Consider the following 17,326-nt stretch of genomic DNA (forward strand, 5'->3'; position numbering starts at 1 on the left):
CACCCCGTCCACTGTGGGTGGTTTTGCTTCGGCTGTATGTTTTGGGGAGGTATTTTAAATAGGCACACACTTGCTAAAAACATGGATTTTACACAGAATTCACAAAAGGAGGAGGGAGCTCCCAGGTCCACAGGAAGGGGACCGAGGTGGTGCGGAAGTAGGGCGTTCACAGGCACAGGTGCCCGAGCTGTCTGTGAAGAGGGGTCTCCCGGCTGATGGGCATTTGCTGTAGTTCCCAGTTTCCTGTCAGGGCCCGTTTCTTCAGGCCCTTCTTGTTGGCGGACTCCGGCCAGGTTGTAAGAGTGTGATAGTTTCCAGGGGTTAAAGTTGCCGTCATCACAGATCAAAGACTCTTAACAAGAATGGAGAGCATACTCATGAAGCTCTCAGAACACAGTTTTGAAAAATTGGCAGCCCTGGGGCACCTGGGTGGCTCAGTCTTCAGGTTAAGCCTCTGCCTTCAGCTCAGGTCATGATCCCGGGGTCCTGGGATCGAGTCCTGCATCGGGCTCCTTGCTCAGCGAGGAGCCCGCTTCTCCCTGTCTGCCACTCCCCTGCTTGTGCTCTCTCTCTCTGACAAATAAATAAAATCTTTAAAAATAATTGGTAGCTCTGGTACTTCGCCAGTTGGGTAAAGAAGTTAAAGTTGTTATAAAGCCGGCCAACAATCATGTTGACCCAGCTTACCGTAGATTTCATGGTTTTGATGTTAAGACAGTTGTCTTTAATACGCTTTTCTCTACTCCTGAGAAGTTTCCACTGACCGTGCAGAAATATTTATCTACCTTTTTAAAACATTTGAACTAAAATATACTGGATTAGGTCATTTAGGAGGATGCTAGAAGCGGCTTGGGGGCGTTCTGACTTTGGTTAAGTGGCTACTTAGAAGCAAGGGCTGTTGCTGCACGTTCACCTCCCTTTGTGTCACCAAATTTCAGACGTAAAGCTGGAGGGCGCCTGGGTGGCACAGCGGTTAAGCATCTGCCTTCGGCTCAGGGCGTGATCCCGGCGTTATGGGATCGAGCCCCACGTCAGGCTCCTCTGCTAGGAGCCTGCTTCTTCCTCTCCCACTCCCCCTCCTTGTGTTCCCTCTCTCGCTGGCTGTGTCTATCTCTGTCAAATAAATAAATAAAATCTTAAAAAAAAAAAGCTGGAGATGAGAGGCGCTGTGCGCTTCGGCCTATGTCTCCCCCAAATGCAGATCTTCATTGCACATGAAGTTCACCCAGGGTCCTGCGCGGTGGGTATAAACAATGTCATACCGTGATACGGGTGCAGCATGCTCAGGGGATAATTGCCTTTTTTTTAATTTGCTATCTATTATTGGACTTCTAATTACTCAGGCTGAATAGAGGCAGAAAGGTCTCCTTCTTACAATACCTGCCAGTTATTTAGCCACAGATTAGAGGCAGAAGTTCATTTTTAATAGTTCAGACATAAGAAGTAACATAGCCTTCCAAGGAGTTGTAAACATACTTGTCTTTTTTCGGGTTTTTTTTATAACCTCAGTCCATCACAGTGTAATTACTCCGACAAAATCTGCAATTTAACAAGTGTCTAGAAATGATTAGTCTTATTTCCTTCTTATGTGCCCACATGTCTCTTTTTGAGGAAAGTCTATATTAGTTATGGTTATGAAAGGGATCTGTACAACAGGCTTACGTTCTAGGAATGGAATATTTGTGTTAATGTTATTAAGCATTTCTAGAGGACTTTGCATTCACTTACTCTTTTTTTTTTTTTAAAGATTTTATTTATTTATTTGACAGAGATAGAGACAGCCAGCGAGAGAGGGAACACAAGCAGGGGGAGTGGGAGAGGAAGAAGCAGGCTCATAGCAGAAGAGCCTGATGTGGGGCTTGATCCCGTAACGCCGGGATCACGCCCTGAGCCGAAGGCAGATGCTTAACCGCTGTGCCACCCAGGCGCCCCGCATTCACTTACTCTTTATTTCTTGTAATCCCCTTCTAGAGAAAGAGTGCACATTCTATTTCCCCAATGAGGTAATTTGCTTGAAAAGTAAAACTTTCATTAAAAAATTTAATTTGATTTTCTCTCTTTTTTTTTTTGGTTACATTTTAAATAGTCTTCAGGCTCTTGAGTTCCAAAATGACTAATTAGCACCATGATAATATAGCATTCTCTTTCATTGATTTGAAAATTATACTGTCCTCAAGAGACCTCAGTTTGATTTGTGTATTTTGGTGCCAGTGGAGAAAATGTTATTTCTTACAAAAGAGTTTCTTCTCTGCGGCACGAGAAAGCTGCGAAGCCAGCCCTGGTGTGAGACAGAGGGGACCGTGCATGGATTTGCAGAGGAAAAGGAGAATCGGTTTCCCCTGGGATGAAGGATTTATGTTAAAGCGCCGGGAGAATTCTTTGCATGTGCCTGGCACGAAGCCGAGTGCCTTTGTTGCATGATTTCATTATTCCTCAGGATCCTATGAGATAGTATCCTCGTTTCTCATCCTCTGAAAATGGGCTATCTAAATATGGAAGAGGAGAGATTTCTAACCAGAGCACCCACCCATTCATTGCCTGGCCACGCTGCGCACACGTGTGCTCGGGAGCCTGGGGTTGCCAGGTAGAATGCGGAGATCGCCGCTGCTCGTGCTTCCTCTCATGGCCATGCGGTCGGAAATAGGCAGCAGAGTAGAAAGTTTATTTATTTCCTGCACCCATCCTACTGCGGAACACTTAAACGAAATTGTAAAAACGTGTTATATTTTTTTTTCGTAGTAGCCCTCGTAAAGTCACTGGCTGGGGTACAATGTGTTCCACACCCACGCGACCTGATTTCTTCATTCATGAATGCCATTCATGAACGCCAGAGCACTGCTTTCTTCAAAACCAGTTAGAGGGCCTCTGTTTTAAAAATACAGGGTAAAGAAAACTGGAGACGGCATTTTCCCTCTTGTCCTGTAATATTGCCCGCACCTGAGAATCCAGACTGGAGTTTGCTTTTTGGAAGCATCACAGGAAAACAGAAGGGTTAACTCCCAAGTCAAGAGTTTGAGACTTGAATACACTTGGGTTGAACACTCTATTAAGAAAAATGTCAGGGGGCACCTGGGTGGCTCAGTCGGTTAAATGGTTAAACGTCTGCCTGCAGCTCAGGTCATGATCTCAGGGTCCTGGGATCGAGCCCCGAGCTGGGCTCCCTGCTCAGCGGGGAGTCTGCTTCTCCCTCTCCCACTGCTGCTCAGCTTGCTCATGCTCTCTCTCTCCCTCTTAAATAAATAAAATCTTTTTTTAAAGAAAAGGAAAAATGTCAGAAGATGATATGAAAGGAAAATTGTCCCTCGAGAGAAATGCTACGGCTAAACGGTGAGCGGAAGGTGTCTTTAATACCCCTTCAGTTCTGCATTCATGCAGTTTTAGCCATGAAGGGGTGGTGGCCGAGGTGAAGAATAAAGCTTCTCTGAAACCAGAGGAGAATCCAACCGCGACAAAAATGGAGCCCTGATTGTTCACTCACCAGAATGCAAATAAGCAGAATATTGGTGTCATAGAAAGTAGTCTAAGCAAAATAGAATCTTTTGCCTTTTGTGATGGAGAGATCCTGAAACAGCCACTGATAGGACAGCCCTTCGGTGGAATTCAAAGCAGCAGTTTAAAATTATATGGTAATCGAGGGGCGCCTGGGTGGCTCAGTCGGTGAAGCGTCTGACTCTTGGTTTCAGCTCAGGTCATGATCTCAGGGTTGTGAGATCGAGCCCCGTGTCGGGCTCTGTGCTCAGGGGGGAGTCTGCTTCTGTCTGTCTCCCTTTGCCCCTCCCCCCACTCTCTCTCCCTCTCTAAAAGGAATAAATAAACCTTTAAAAAAAATAAAATTAGATTGTAGTCTAACGTGTTCTCGTTTGGAAAGCGCTCCGGGAGAACCTGCGGGATGCAGAACAGCGCGGATCGCTTGATCTCTTCCGTGTGCAGGTGTTTGCCTCTGTACAGTTGTAGGTTTATACATGCCGAGAAAAAGCACTGGAAAGGTACACCTGAAAAGACCTACCTTTGGGGGAAGGAAATGGAAACTGAAGAGGAGAGGGGTATTTTTGTGCATTTACTCTTTCTGTTTCTATCTTTAAACTTGCACGCATGTGTAATTAAGAAAACAGTATCGACAGGGAAAGCAGCGATTTAAGGTCTCCGTGAAACGTATAGTGGTTAAGGGGTAGGTTCTGGAGTAAAACTGTCAGGGTTCGAATCCCGTCTCCTTTCCACTGGTGGTATATCCCACAGGCTATTTAACTTCTGTGCCTCCTTTTCCTCGAGCGGAAAACAGGGATAATAGTACTTACGTCATGTAGCTGTTCGGCGGACGAACTAAGGAATGCAGGGGAGCGCGTCTGGCTCACGACCCGGCACGCAGCACACAGTCAGCCTCTGTCAGTCATTACGAATTAGGAGAGTCAGAAAACTGCCAGCTTTAATCAATTCGTTGTGCAAATGTCTCAGTTTAAAATGTTTCTAGTGACAGCTTTAGTGATCACGATGTATTTTCTCCAAGTTTCCTTGTGGTTGTGAATGATACGGTCATATTCTCCCACCGGTAACCTCAGAAGGAAGAATAACGTGCACAAATGGAATGATCTTGTTTCGTGTAGAGGGCCGCACATTCTGCTTGTGGAATCTTCCTGACTTTGCTTTTTCGACCCTGTAACCTTCACACACCTGTTATTAGTCAACGAAAGAGATGGGACTAACGAGGTTTTTCTCTCTTCCTTAGGAAGATTATGATCGTCTGAGGCCTTTATCTTATCCAATGACTGATGTCTTCCTTATATGCTTCTCTGTGGTAAATCCAGCCTCATTTCAAAATGTGAAAGAGGAGTGGGTACCGGAACTGAAGGAATACGCACCAAATGTACCCTTTTTATTAATAGGAACTCAGGTACATCTGCTTTGATTTTACCTATTTACGAAGTCTCTTTGGCCCATCTTGTGGCGTTGCTTTCAGACAGATAGTCCTAAGGTTTAGCAAATGATATGCATGTTTAATCTCAATTGCAAGTTATAATACATTTTATTTATTATGAAAAGTAAGAATTTGGGAAAAGTAGTGCCAAAGGAAAGCAATCACACCAGTTGGCTTTATAAAATGAAGTTCATCTGTTTAATCGTTTTTTTGGTATGTGGGATTAAATGGGGCTATGTGCTTTGATTTATCTTTCAAGACTTGTAACATTATGGGAACTTATTGACCTTTCTTGATTAGATTGATCTCCGAGATGACCCCAAAACTTTAGCAAGACTGAATGATATGAAAGAAAAACCCATTTGTGTGGAACAAGGACAGAAACTAGCAAAAGAGGTAACGGAACCTTTACAGAACGTAAAAATAAGTGTAAAAACAGCTTGGGTGATGATAGAAGCTAACATTTATTGTGCGTTTACTGTATGCCAGGCACTGTGCTGAGTGCTGTACATGCATTATCTCATTTAATCCTCGCACCTACTTGGGTGGGTCTGACTTGACAAACGGGGCCTTGGTGATGTCAGGTTAATCTGTCAGGTCCCGTAGGTGATAGATGGCAGAGCTGGGTTGCAGGGAAGGCCTGACCGCAGAGCCCAGGCACTCACACATGCGCGACACCGCCAATAATATCTTCCTCGTAAGTTACCCTTAGAAAGAGGCATTAGAAAAAGCCCTTTTAAATCTCTTAAATGTTTCTCCTGCGCCAAAGCATGGAGTAGGTGGTGGAATGGCTTATGGGTTTCAATCTGCAGTTAAAACCAAAAAATGATAGCTAGGTTTGAAAAGAAATGTGTTGAATTTTCTTCCAATCCTTTTATGAAAGATAGAAAATACTAGCATTCTAAAAAAATATACCACTGTGACATGCATAAAACTTTTAACTTCTGTTCTCCCTGGGGCTGAAGCTAGGCTTACTTTTCTCTCACTTTGGCCCTAACATGATTGGATTCTATTTTTTTACATGTGGCTATAAGAGGACTTTTGTGGAAACAGAATCTAATATTAGGTCTTTTTAAATGTACTATCAGGAGGCAGAAGAAAGTGAGAAAACTTTTTGGAGGACAGTTTTTCCTAAAACAAAAGACAAATAGCTTCGCTAACAAATAGCGTTAGAAATTCCTTGTGTTCAATTTCATAATCTCAGGGAGCGAAGGAATTTCTAAAATGTCATAGAGGTAAAATTGGTAAATAAAAATATTGGTGATTTAACTACGTAAAAATCTGATACATCAAATGCCAGAGATACAATTGAAAGTCACAAAACAAACTTGACACGTATGGCTAAAAATAACATGTATGGGTTAATATACTCAGAATACAGGAGTTCCTTGCATATAAATTAATCAGAAAAAGACATCTATACCCCAATAGAAAAATGGGCTAAGAACATCAATGGAAAATTGGCCAAAAAATACAGATTGCCATCGAATATAGGAAATATGTGCCAAGTCCTTAGTAGTCAAATGTAAGTTCAATTTCCGCATATAAAATTGGCAAAAAAAGAGAAATTAATTATAATAGCCACTGTTCCAGGGGTGCAAAGAAATGGGTACTCTCTTGTATCGTTGGTCATTGAGTAAAAACCACCTTGATAATATGCAAAAGCCTTAAAGTCATGCCTTTTGATCAGGCAATTCCATATGTAGGAATTTATTTTTAAAATATGATTACAGATGTGCTTAAAGAGACAGGGACAAAGTTGCTGCATTGTTTATAAAAGAAAAAAAAAAGCCCCTGCATCTATTAAAAATGTATACTAACACAGCTATTGAGATGTTTATGTTTATTATGTAGTTTAAGGAGGGAAAAGTGGTTGCTAAACACTAGGCTCCCACTTGTAGGCCTGTTGGCAGCATTTCGGGTGGTGGGTTACTTCTTAAAATCCTTTCACCTGGCCACCTTGCTTGCCCTCTTCTCCATGTCTCAAGTCCCTGTGTCTGCGTGCTGGATGCCCAGGGATCAGCACGCAGCTTCTGGAACCTTTCTTCTTCTGTAGCCACCCTCACTAGGTTTGAAAAGTCTGCCACTGAAAATCCCCACATTTCTATCTCCAGCCTGACCGCTTCCCTAAACTCTGTTCCCCCAACAAGTCCATCTGGGTGCCTAAGCATCTAAAACTTAACATGTCCAAAACAGAATTCCTCATTTTATCCTCCGTGCCCGTCCTCCCAGTTACTCAGTGCAAACACCTTGAAGTCACACTCGACTTTGCTCTCGCTCTCCTCCTGTGCAGGGAACCCTGCAGCAAAACCTCTTGTCCTACCTTCAGAACCCATACAGCATCCCCCCGCTCCTCCCCGTCCGCTCCTCTAACAGTCCGGTCAGGCCCACCCCATCTCCAGCCTTGATTACCAGAACAGCTCTGACCCACCTTTCTGCTTCTGTCTGTGACCCCATGGCAGTCTGTTCTCAACACAGCAGCCTGAGTGAGTCTTTAAAAATACAAGCTCGATCAGCTCGCTGCTCTGCTCAGAATCTTCCAGTGGCTCCCCAGCTAGTCCCAGAGGCAAGAGCCCTTACTCTGAGGCCTGTAGACCCTTGCTACATGCCCCCTCACTGATTGTAATCTAGGACCTCGCCTCCTTGCTGTGTCCCCGAAGATTCGTACCTTGGGGGCTTTGTACTTCTGCCCCTCCCTCTGCCTGGAGTGTTCTTCCCTATAGAATATTATTTTCTCACTCCTTCCAGGTCTCTGCTCAGATGTCACTTTCTCAGTGAGCCTGATCTGTCCCCACTCCCTATCTTCCTTCCCCAGTTGTCTCCACACCACATATTTCTTCTGACGGTCTACCTTTGGTAGCTCGTGGTCTTCTCCCTCTAAAACGTGAGCTTCTAGAGAGTCGGGGAGACTTCATTTTGTTCCCTGCTGTATCCTCTCATGCGGCGAACAAGAATGGTCAGTGAATTTCCAGTGAATGAATGAATGGAGCCTCTCCTAGGGTAGAAGCCGAAGTTCTTATCCCTGCCTCAGGGCTGCCTCACCAGTGGGCCTCACCACTTGCCGTTCCCTGCTGCTCCCTCTCTCCTGCCATTCTGGCTTCCTTACCATTCCCTGAACACCCCACTCGTGCTCTTGCATCAGTGTCTTCCCATCTATGGCCTGTCTGCCTGGAAACTCTTCCCCTTGGTGGCCCCCACGGCTCACACCCCTTTGTTGAGAAGCTTCCCGCCTGTGTCCTGTGGACTCCCCATCTCCCCGCTCTTGTGCTCTGAAGTGCACACCACCGTCTGCTCTCTGTTCCCTTGGTGGGCCCCTCCCCCAGTACCATTTAAGGAAATGTAAGCATCACACAGCAGGGCCTTTGGTTTTTTGCTCAGTTCTTTAACATTATCTCCAGCACCTAAAACAGTGCTTGGCATATGGTAGGTAACCAGTGAATACTTGATGAATGACATCAATTTTCATAGAGTAAGTATGGAAGGATATACACTTACTTTTTAGCTGGCTGTCTCTGGGTTTTATGAAGATGGATGACGATTTCATTCCTTCTGCATAGCTCTATTTTCTCATTTTCCTTATTATATAATGGTGTGTTGTGTCATACCAGTTGCGCAAAAAAGATTTTATATGTTTGTGATTTCTTTTTTTCCCTCCCAGATAGGAGCATGCTGCTATGTGGAATGTTCGGCTTTAACCCAGAAGGGATTGAAGACTGTTTTTGATGAGGCTATCATAGCCATTTTAACTCCAAAGAAACACACAGTAAAAAAAAGAATAGGATCAAGATGTATAAACTGTTGTTTGATTACGTGAGAAACATCTTCAGTGGCCAAGGAAACTGTCCACTTCTCTCAAAAAGCATCTGAAATGCTACAGCTATACCCAGACCTCTTATAAATAATGAAGCAGTTTAAAACTTGAAAGAAAACAAAAAAATCCTGTCCTCAGAATTCTATAAAATTCATTCAGAATGTTTCTTAAAGGTCCAAGAAGCAGCAAACAGCATCTGAAGCCACAATCTATTATAAATACTTTATTTCAACTAGAAGGTACAATCTCTCAGGGGTTTCATAGTTTAAAAAGCTACAATCACACCATGTTGTAACTACATAAAAAACAGTGCTGTAAATGGGACTGCCTGGCTTAGACCATATATATTTCCGCACAGTCTTTATGGAATCTGCACAAAGAAATATCTTCTCCCTTTGCTCCAATTAATTGTTCTTGTATGTAAGTTGCTTTCTATTCCAGTATATCCAGAGTGGTGAAATCACAAGGCCAGCCACGTAGCCAAAGGTCGCTCCAAGCGTACAGGAGATGGGCCATACCTGAGGAGAGAATGTATGAGATCAAAAAAAGAGTAACTGTTTTATTATTACTTGAGCACAAGTTAAGTGTAACCTAAATATTTCTATATTAAAGCTTAATGTGCTTTCTTAAAGAATGCCAAAAGTGTAATAAGGTCATAACTGCATTTATCATGAACACTAAAAGTGTACACATTCTAGTTAATGTACATTCGACTGTAACAAGGCTTCTGGCAACTGTAGATTTAGTTTGATGCTCCCCAAACTGCATGAGATACACCCTAAAATTACAAATTAAAATTCTGGGTCAGACTTTGTCATAATCCTGGACTCGATATAGCTGTCTAAAGTAGTTGGCAATTTTGTCTTTTAACTTCCACTCTGGCTTATATATCAGATGACTTGAGACGTGTGTATGCTGACCAAACTACGAGAAACTTTAAGTAGTGCTAAAGAGAACAGACCTAGAATTTGAGCATGTTACATGGAATTTATAACAAAGCAACTGCTTCCCTAATAACACTGATGTTACCTTTCAGACACAGGTATTGGAACCATAGCAGAAGTTCTAGAACTACAACTTATGTAAACACCTAGAGTGTCAGTTAAATGAAACACTGGCTTCTAAATACGCGTTTTCTCCAGCCATATTACATTTTGCAATATGACATCAAGCAAGCCAGAAGTAAATAATGTTGATCTTTCATCCAAAGCAGTGCATGCTAGTCCCTAGGTGAAAGGGACTGCTTTAAAAAAAAAAAAAATTATGTTCATCTGTGAAGTTTATTTGGTATACCGGAGCCTTTTCTAATCTTTCTCTGGGGGATCAGGCCACAGAACTGTGCTAGAGGTGAACCATCTTAATTACTAGTTCTGTAACCTAATTAAGCTTCCTTGTTTGGTCTGCTATGGATCTGCCTTGTTCCAAATGCCATGCAACAGACAATAGTGTTAGAGTTTCAATGTGAACAAATTAATGCAGTTCAGAGAAGCATAATCTAACCCATAAATTTTTCTCCAGCCTTTCCTACATTTAAACTTGCTGTTGACTAAATTATGATTTATTTATGTCTTTGGTGAGCTTCTGTTAATTTCCATGACTTGAGCTAATAGCTGTGTCTATTGCACAGATTGGGTAATGGAACACTAAACTTTTATACTTGAAAATGACAGCCTTAAATGCTCATATCAGTCACAAATCTAGGATGTACTGTCTTGTATGTGAGCTTTGTAGAGATTTTTTAAAATATAAGCATCATCTTCCCCATTGAAGAGTGGAGAGTCTACTGAATAACTAGTCAGGATCTTTCTCTCTGAACTGGACAGTGGATGTCTTCCTTCTCCCAAAAAGTGACGGTTCATATGAAGTACCATGGCCTTATGTGTGCGCAAATGGAATCTTTATGTAACTTTCTCATTTAATTTGGGTCGATTAATTATTAGCTATTTTTAGATACAACTGAAAGGAATTGCATAAATCAATTAGTATATTAACTAAGTTGTCCAACACATGGTATAAAAGAATTAAGACAGTAAAGTATTATACATTAACAACTCGCCTTTGGGGATATGATAGGGATTTTTTTTTTCCTTCAAATTCACCTCTGAAACTTTTCATACTTGGTTTCCTAGCCAATGAAAGTTAAAGTGTACAATTTGATCTGCCCTACGAGAAATGGACTAGGAATCTGGAAACACAAACTCCGGTGTCAGTGTTTCCTGCCTGGGCCTCAGTTTCTTCATCTATTAAACATGGGAGGTAGAAGGAGAGGACCTCCAACGTGTCTCCCATTTATCAACTGTTATGATTCTCTTCTTTCTTATTCACAATGTTCATTGTTGGACATTACCTTTTCAGCTGCACATTCTTAAGATGGTAAAAATCCTGTACATAGAATCTTAGAACTCTAAGCAAAGATGATTGTATCATCTGAAGCCGAGGTGCCTTAGGTACTCTACTGACCTTGATGGGCTCTGGAGTTTCCCATTGCTTATTAAGAGCCTCTTCATCGCTTTGATTCCTTAGTATTTCTTTTTGCACTCAGTCCTTCCTGCCACCCTAACTAAAAACCAAAGATTTGTTTTCTATTCATGAGCAGATTGTAGAAAAACTGCCTTATTTTCAGAAGCACGTCTTCATTAAAGGCTTTACTTTCAGCAGAAATTGAGACTAATCACTGGAACAACTAGTTCAAAGTAGTCAAGTATCTGGGAAATAGAATACTTCAAGAATATCTTCCTGACATGAATTTTGCTAGTCAATGCAAATACACTGCTTCAAATAAGGTCATGTATGAATGAACTTAAAAGAAACGTACAGTCATATTTTTTTGCATATAATCTGTTCTGAAGTTCTTAAAAGTAACTTTAGGGGCTCCCTGAAATCTTATTTCTAATACTTTGCTAACTTGTACCCTTATTCTGTCTCTACAGTACATTTTAGGTTAGCCCATGTTGAATGATCTTATTTCCAATAAGTAGAGCCTGATTTAATGGTTTTTATTGTGAATTAGTTACTTTAGGCATTGCTTCCATTTGATTTTTAATTATTACTCAAGTACCAAATTAAATACTGGTTTGTTGGTTGTTGTTTTTTAAGTGATTGTTACTTTAACAGTGTCCCATCTCAACACATGGGGTTATAAATAAAATAATATGCATAGTTTACTATCTATGTAAAGCATTGAACTTCTTACCTTAGTAGTTTTTATTTAACACCCTATGTAAACATTTGGGATAATACTCATTCCTCTGTTTCTCATGCTGTGAGTCTGATCACCGGCCAACTGTGCGCACCTGCACTTTGTTAATAGCGCATTGTCCGAGTGCAGTGAGAGTAATAATCCCTCATGCATCATAGGCAGATTCCAATTTGGGTCACTAAATTCTACTTGAATCACTTTGTAATTTCAGTATGGCTCTTTGTTTCCCAACACACACACACACACACACACACACACACACAGTCACAGGCACGCTCTTTGAACAGTTGCCATACTGCACCTCCCTCCAGTGGAAGGCCAAGATGAGCTATTAGTTTGAACGCTGTGTCTAATGAAGGGGTTAAGGCTTAGAATACTTGCTACTTATTCAGTTCTTAAGAAATCCATGCCATCAGCTAGCTAAAATGTTGGACTGGCTTTGAAGACTATTTGCTAGTGATGAATCAGACTTTCCTGCCTGACTTTCGTGGAATAAGGAGCCCTTAACGGTGACACATTTTTTTAAAGGAGAATTTCTTCATGTAAGGGCAACCTTTCTGATTTTTTATTCCCAGGATAGGGAATGGCAAAAGGAGCAGCTGAAGGGAGTTGGGGGAGGCTGCCCGCTGAATTTCCTCTCGTCTAAGGTTATCATGTTGAATTTCCTACTAACCTTCTTACAACTGCTTTAAAACATTTTTAAACTACGCATAATGGCAACAGATCTATTGACTTCCTGAACCATCCTAGCTTCATCCTGCATTTTCATGATGAGATCTTGGGGTTTTTCCATTTAAAACTAGGTACTTGTCTTACACATAGAGATGTTTCTATTTAACATTCTTCATGCCACAAACAGGCTTAAAACAAAACCAACTGTGGTATCATCTGCTGAAGACAATCCAACCACCACACTACAGACGTGTCCCCCAGATCACAGTCATCTGAGACGGCTGTGTCTGATCACCTTGTTTTGTTAAGGCAAACAGAAAACTCAAAGACATTCATGTAGAGGAAGTCACTCACAAGTGCTCAGCACCAAAGTGCTCCAGTTTTCTATAAATTTTTTTAAGCACTAAATGGAAGGAAAAAAAACCCTGTTGTATTACAAAAGATAATTTATCATGCAAGTGGGGAAAATCATTACAATTACTGTTAAAAAACCTATTTTAAAAAATGAATGGCTACATCACGTGAACAAAGTGTCTTGCTTAGAGTACTACCATTATCCTTCCTTTAAACCAAATGACTCCTTACACTGTTTTTTCATCACTTAAACCAAAAAAGGTCAGTGTTCTCTTCAAATACTCAGCATTAAGAAAGGCCTAATATTATAGGGTCTGGGTACCTGGTACCAGCAATAAGTTGTGTTTCTCTCAGAAATAAAACAATTTCACCCTATTAAGCTAAGAACCAATTTCTCAATAAATAATATATAGATTTAACTTTGTATGTTTTCTCTGTTAAACAAATTCATGTTATTGCTGGTTGAAAAACATTTCCGTTTATACAAGCTGATTTTTCCACCCGAAGACCACACCGCTCTCTTCTTTTTTTTTTTTTTTTAAGATTTTATTTATTCGACAGAGATAGAGACAGCCAGCGAGAGAGGGAACACAAGCAGGGGGAATGGGAGAGGAAGAAGCAGGCTCATAGCAGAGGAGCCTGACGTGGGGCTCGATCCCATAACGCCGGGATCACGCCCTGAGCCGAAGGCAGACGCTTAACCGCTGTGCCACCCAGGCGCCCCCACACCGCTCTCTTCTGATCAGGCATTACTGATGTATCTATGTAGTGTTGGGACTTTTCAAAGCATGTTCTAAGTAGTACAGAATAATGATTTAAGAATACTTATTTTTGTATTAGACTGGATTTGAGTCTTGGCTCTGCCATTTATTAAATACATGACTGCGCACAAGTCACCTAACCTCTGTACCTCGGTTTCTCATCTGTGAAATGAGGATCATCATAAAACCCGCCTGACGGGCTTGCTGCAATGATTAAATGAGATCATACACTACGCAGCTCTTCGAACCATACCTCTAACAGTATCTGGCACATAGTATCTGTGAGCTATAAATTGGTAATAATCTTTTAGTCCATATTCCTAACAGACACATATAAGTTGTCATTATAATCTAGACCACCACCATTCCCCAAATAGACCATCTCTAAAGCAGCTCCCATTAAAAAATTCCTCCCCAAATTTTAAGTTGTGGTTTAAAAAACTACATCTAGAGGCGCCTGGGTGGCTCAGTCACTTAAGTGTCCAACTCTTGATTTCGGCTAAGGTCATGATCTCAGGGTCGTGAGATCGAGCCCCGTGTCAGGCTCTGTGCTGAGGGTGGAGCCCGCTTAAGATTCTCTGTCTCCCTCTCCCCTATCTCCCCTTCTAAAAATAAATAATAATAGATAAGAAGTAAAAATAAAAACTCCATCTAACAGGATTCATGTTTCCTTCTTGTCAAACGTGATCCATAGATTTTATACGTATTTATCATACCATTTCAGGCACTCAAAGACCCCCATCTATATACTCCTGGTTAAGAATCCCTGTATTCTTTATCACTCAACCCTAACAAGTATTTTTATTAACTGTTCTGACTGGTCAGAGTAATACAGTGACCCTCTACATTTTGGTTCAGAATTTTAAGGATCAATTTCAGTAATGTAGACAGCATTTATTATGTGATTTGAGAGTAAGCAGCTTAAATCTATTTTAATTATAATCTGCACAGTATTACTTGGGTTCCTTTACTATATATTAAATGCAAGTGGATTTTGAATCTTGTACTGTCACTGAAATGATATCCCCAGGTTTCTGACACGACCATGTAACAGCCAGTTGGGTAGGTCAGTGAGTTTGGTGGTTTATGAGCTACTGTGGGTTTCCTAAAATGATGATGAGGTATTTGAAATCAGACGATGATTTCTCCTAAAGTTAGTTTCAGATAGTCAACGAAAGTTTTAAAATAATTGTACAAAAACATTAGGCTACTTTTAAAAACACTTCCTACTTCACTTACAAGCTTTATTTCGCTTTTCTGGGAAGTTGCACCGTCAGTGGAGAGAATGAGCTGAGCTGAGGAGCCAGGTCAGCCGCTTACTGGCAGTGTGGCCTTGGCCAGATCCCTTACCATCTGAGCCTCAGTTCCCCAATGTGCAAAACAGGGATAATAGTACCTCTTGTACTTGAAATGTGGGGCCATTGTATTACCCTAAAATTCGTCAGGAAAGCGGTAAAGTACCACGCATCAGTATTATTTTGTATATGTGTTAGCTTGAAAAAACTAAACTTACGTGATCACCGATGTAAGTATTTCTTAGGTAACTGACACTACTAGGTAACAATTAGAAGTGGAGGTTTAGAACAAATAAAATAGTTCATGAGCAATGTTATATTGTGCTGTAGAACTAATCCCTTGCCCTGGTAATCCTCTTTAATACATGCCATTCTTCACATGAGATGTCTGGGGAGTATAAAGCTTATGCGAAAACTCTCAAAAGCCACACGACACACTGCATTATATTAACCACACGTAGCCTCACCTCAGAAATAGAAGGGCAATTCCTGCTCCTTGCTGTCATTTTTCAATAAATTTTAAGAAGCGTAAGTACAAAAACTGATTTTAAGCCAACCACTTGGTAGACATTTCTGTCATTTTTAATAGTCTCATATGAATGACTCCATTCATTCAAAACTATTGAGCCCCTACTATAAACTAAGCAGTTAAACTGAAACTAAGATTATTTGATTTTGGACCTCTAATTCTAACAACAAATTCTTTAGTAAGTGCTGCGATATAATTTTTGGAAAGGGACCTGATGTCACGTATATCATAGGGAAACTGATCTGTCTGCAGATCAGAAAACCTAGAAACAGAACCACTCACAATCATTAGGATTACTGGCTCTTTCAGATAAAAAAAGGAAGCTAGCTCTAGGCAGCTAGTTCTGAAGTTCTCACAAGCTACTTGTTTAATGTCTGTTGTGCTTATCACAAATGTGTGTTTGCATGACAGAAAGAATTCTTCTTGCAAAGTCTGCTGACACTTCTACTGGCTTTAAACGATGATTTATATTTTCCTCTGTATTTGGTTATAATTGAGGTGTTTTTCTCGATCTTAAAGCAAATGCTATTGTCTGATGTAGGAATACATTATAGGTGAATCTCATCTGGACACATTTCTCTGGTTTAAGTCTGCACCCATCCAGCTATGCTCCACCACTCTCCCATGACCGAGAGCACGGATTTAGGAAGAGCTATTTGCAGAGAGGTGTGTGGTCTCCAACCTGGAACTTTTTGTGAAAGCGACGATATATGGTCAAGGTCGTACAAATAAATTAACCTGGCTAGCACTCTTCTTTCTCACATGAAAGTCCTGCCAGCAGACCATTATCAGCATGATTACCAAATAATGACCCACCTTTTAAATACAAAACCATTTTCTGTCATTTAAGTATTACATGTTTTTTTCAATACTTGAAACATAAATCATATACATATAAATTAATATTTTGGTCTGTCTATAACACTGTATAATACTTTTGATAAAAGAAACACCAATTAACCTGAAAACATGCCACTTTTCAATAATTAAATCCATGATTTTAGTTTTACCCTTCACTCTAGCAGTATTTCCAGTAATCCTTATGATCTCTAGCTTCAATTTATGAAAGAATTATCTGTAGCATCTGTGGCTTTAGAAAATGATTATACATTTTTCACAAATATTAAATCTGTAACCTGATAAAACTAGAGAAAACAAAAAGATTTTAACATGTAACGATGCCTTAATTATCTGTTATGGGAATAAGTATAAATATTTTTAAACAATTTTAAATTGCTTTAAAAAAGTCTCAAATCAATTTTGCTTTTTAACTTTGTAGAAAACAAGTACACTGAGAAGGGATGTGATTATCTGGTTCAATTCCATTTTAGAGATAGCAGCACTCACGTCCAGAGTTTAAAGGCAGTTGTGGGTTTTCTAGGCACAAAAGCTTTGGATAGTAACTTGAAATTCTCCTACAAACGTATTAAATTCTATGTTCTAAAATACATACACCACAGTGGTCATAGCATTTGTATGAAATTCTTATGTGTGGGAAGAAATGCAAAACAATAACTACTTTAGCTTTTCCAAAGAGATCTAAACTATGGCCTTTAAAAAAAAAAAGAAGAGAAAGGGAAAGAAGGAAGGAAGGAAGGAATAGGAAGAAAGAAAGGAAAGGAACAAAGGAGAGAAGGAAGGGAGGAAAAGGGAAAGGAAGAAGAAAAGTTTTGTTTCTGGTCCCCAGCAAGGAAGAGAATCAGGTTTGGATCCTAAGGCTTCCTTTAATCAGCCCAGCAGTGTTGAGCAAGATGTGTACTCCTCTCCCCACACTTTGACATTCTTATGTGTAA

At 40.6% G+C, this 17,326-nt stretch overlaps 2 protein-coding genes across 3 annotated transcripts in view; one reads left to right on the top strand and one right to left on the bottom strand.

The window, feature by feature from the left end:
• RHOQ (ras homolog family member Q) overlaps positions 1-12,185 on the top strand; it is a 49,465-nt gene extending 37,280 nt beyond the window's left edge. Inside the window, exons 4-6 of the mRNA XM_019793495.2 lie at positions 4,724-4,888; positions 5,213-5,308; positions 8,571-12,185. Coding sequence (XP_019649054.1) covers positions 4,724-4,888; positions 5,213-5,308; positions 8,571-8,726 — 417 coding nt within the window. The 3' untranslated portion in view covers positions 8,727-12,185. The remainder of the gene's footprint in view (positions 1-4,723; positions 4,889-5,212; positions 5,309-8,570) is intronic.
• Positions 8,924-17,326, bottom strand: part of PIGF (phosphatidylinositol glycan anchor biosynthesis class F) — a 32,355-nt gene continuing 23,952 nt past the window's right edge. For both annotated transcript variants that reach the window (XM_002912413.4, XM_034659083.1), the window contains exon 6: positions 8,924-9,241. In XM_002912413.4, coding sequence (XP_002912459.2) covers positions 9,128-9,241 — 114 coding nt within the window. In that variant the 3' untranslated portion in view covers positions 8,924-9,127. The remainder of the gene's footprint in view (positions 9,242-17,326) is intronic.

The sequence above is a fragment of the Ailuropoda melanoleuca genome, chromosome 4 (assembly GCF_002007445.2).
Source record: "Ailuropoda melanoleuca isolate Jingjing chromosome 4, ASM200744v2, whole genome shotgun sequence".
In the NCBI taxonomy this organism is placed as follows: Eukaryota; Metazoa; Chordata; class Mammalia; order Carnivora; family Ursidae; genus Ailuropoda; species Ailuropoda melanoleuca.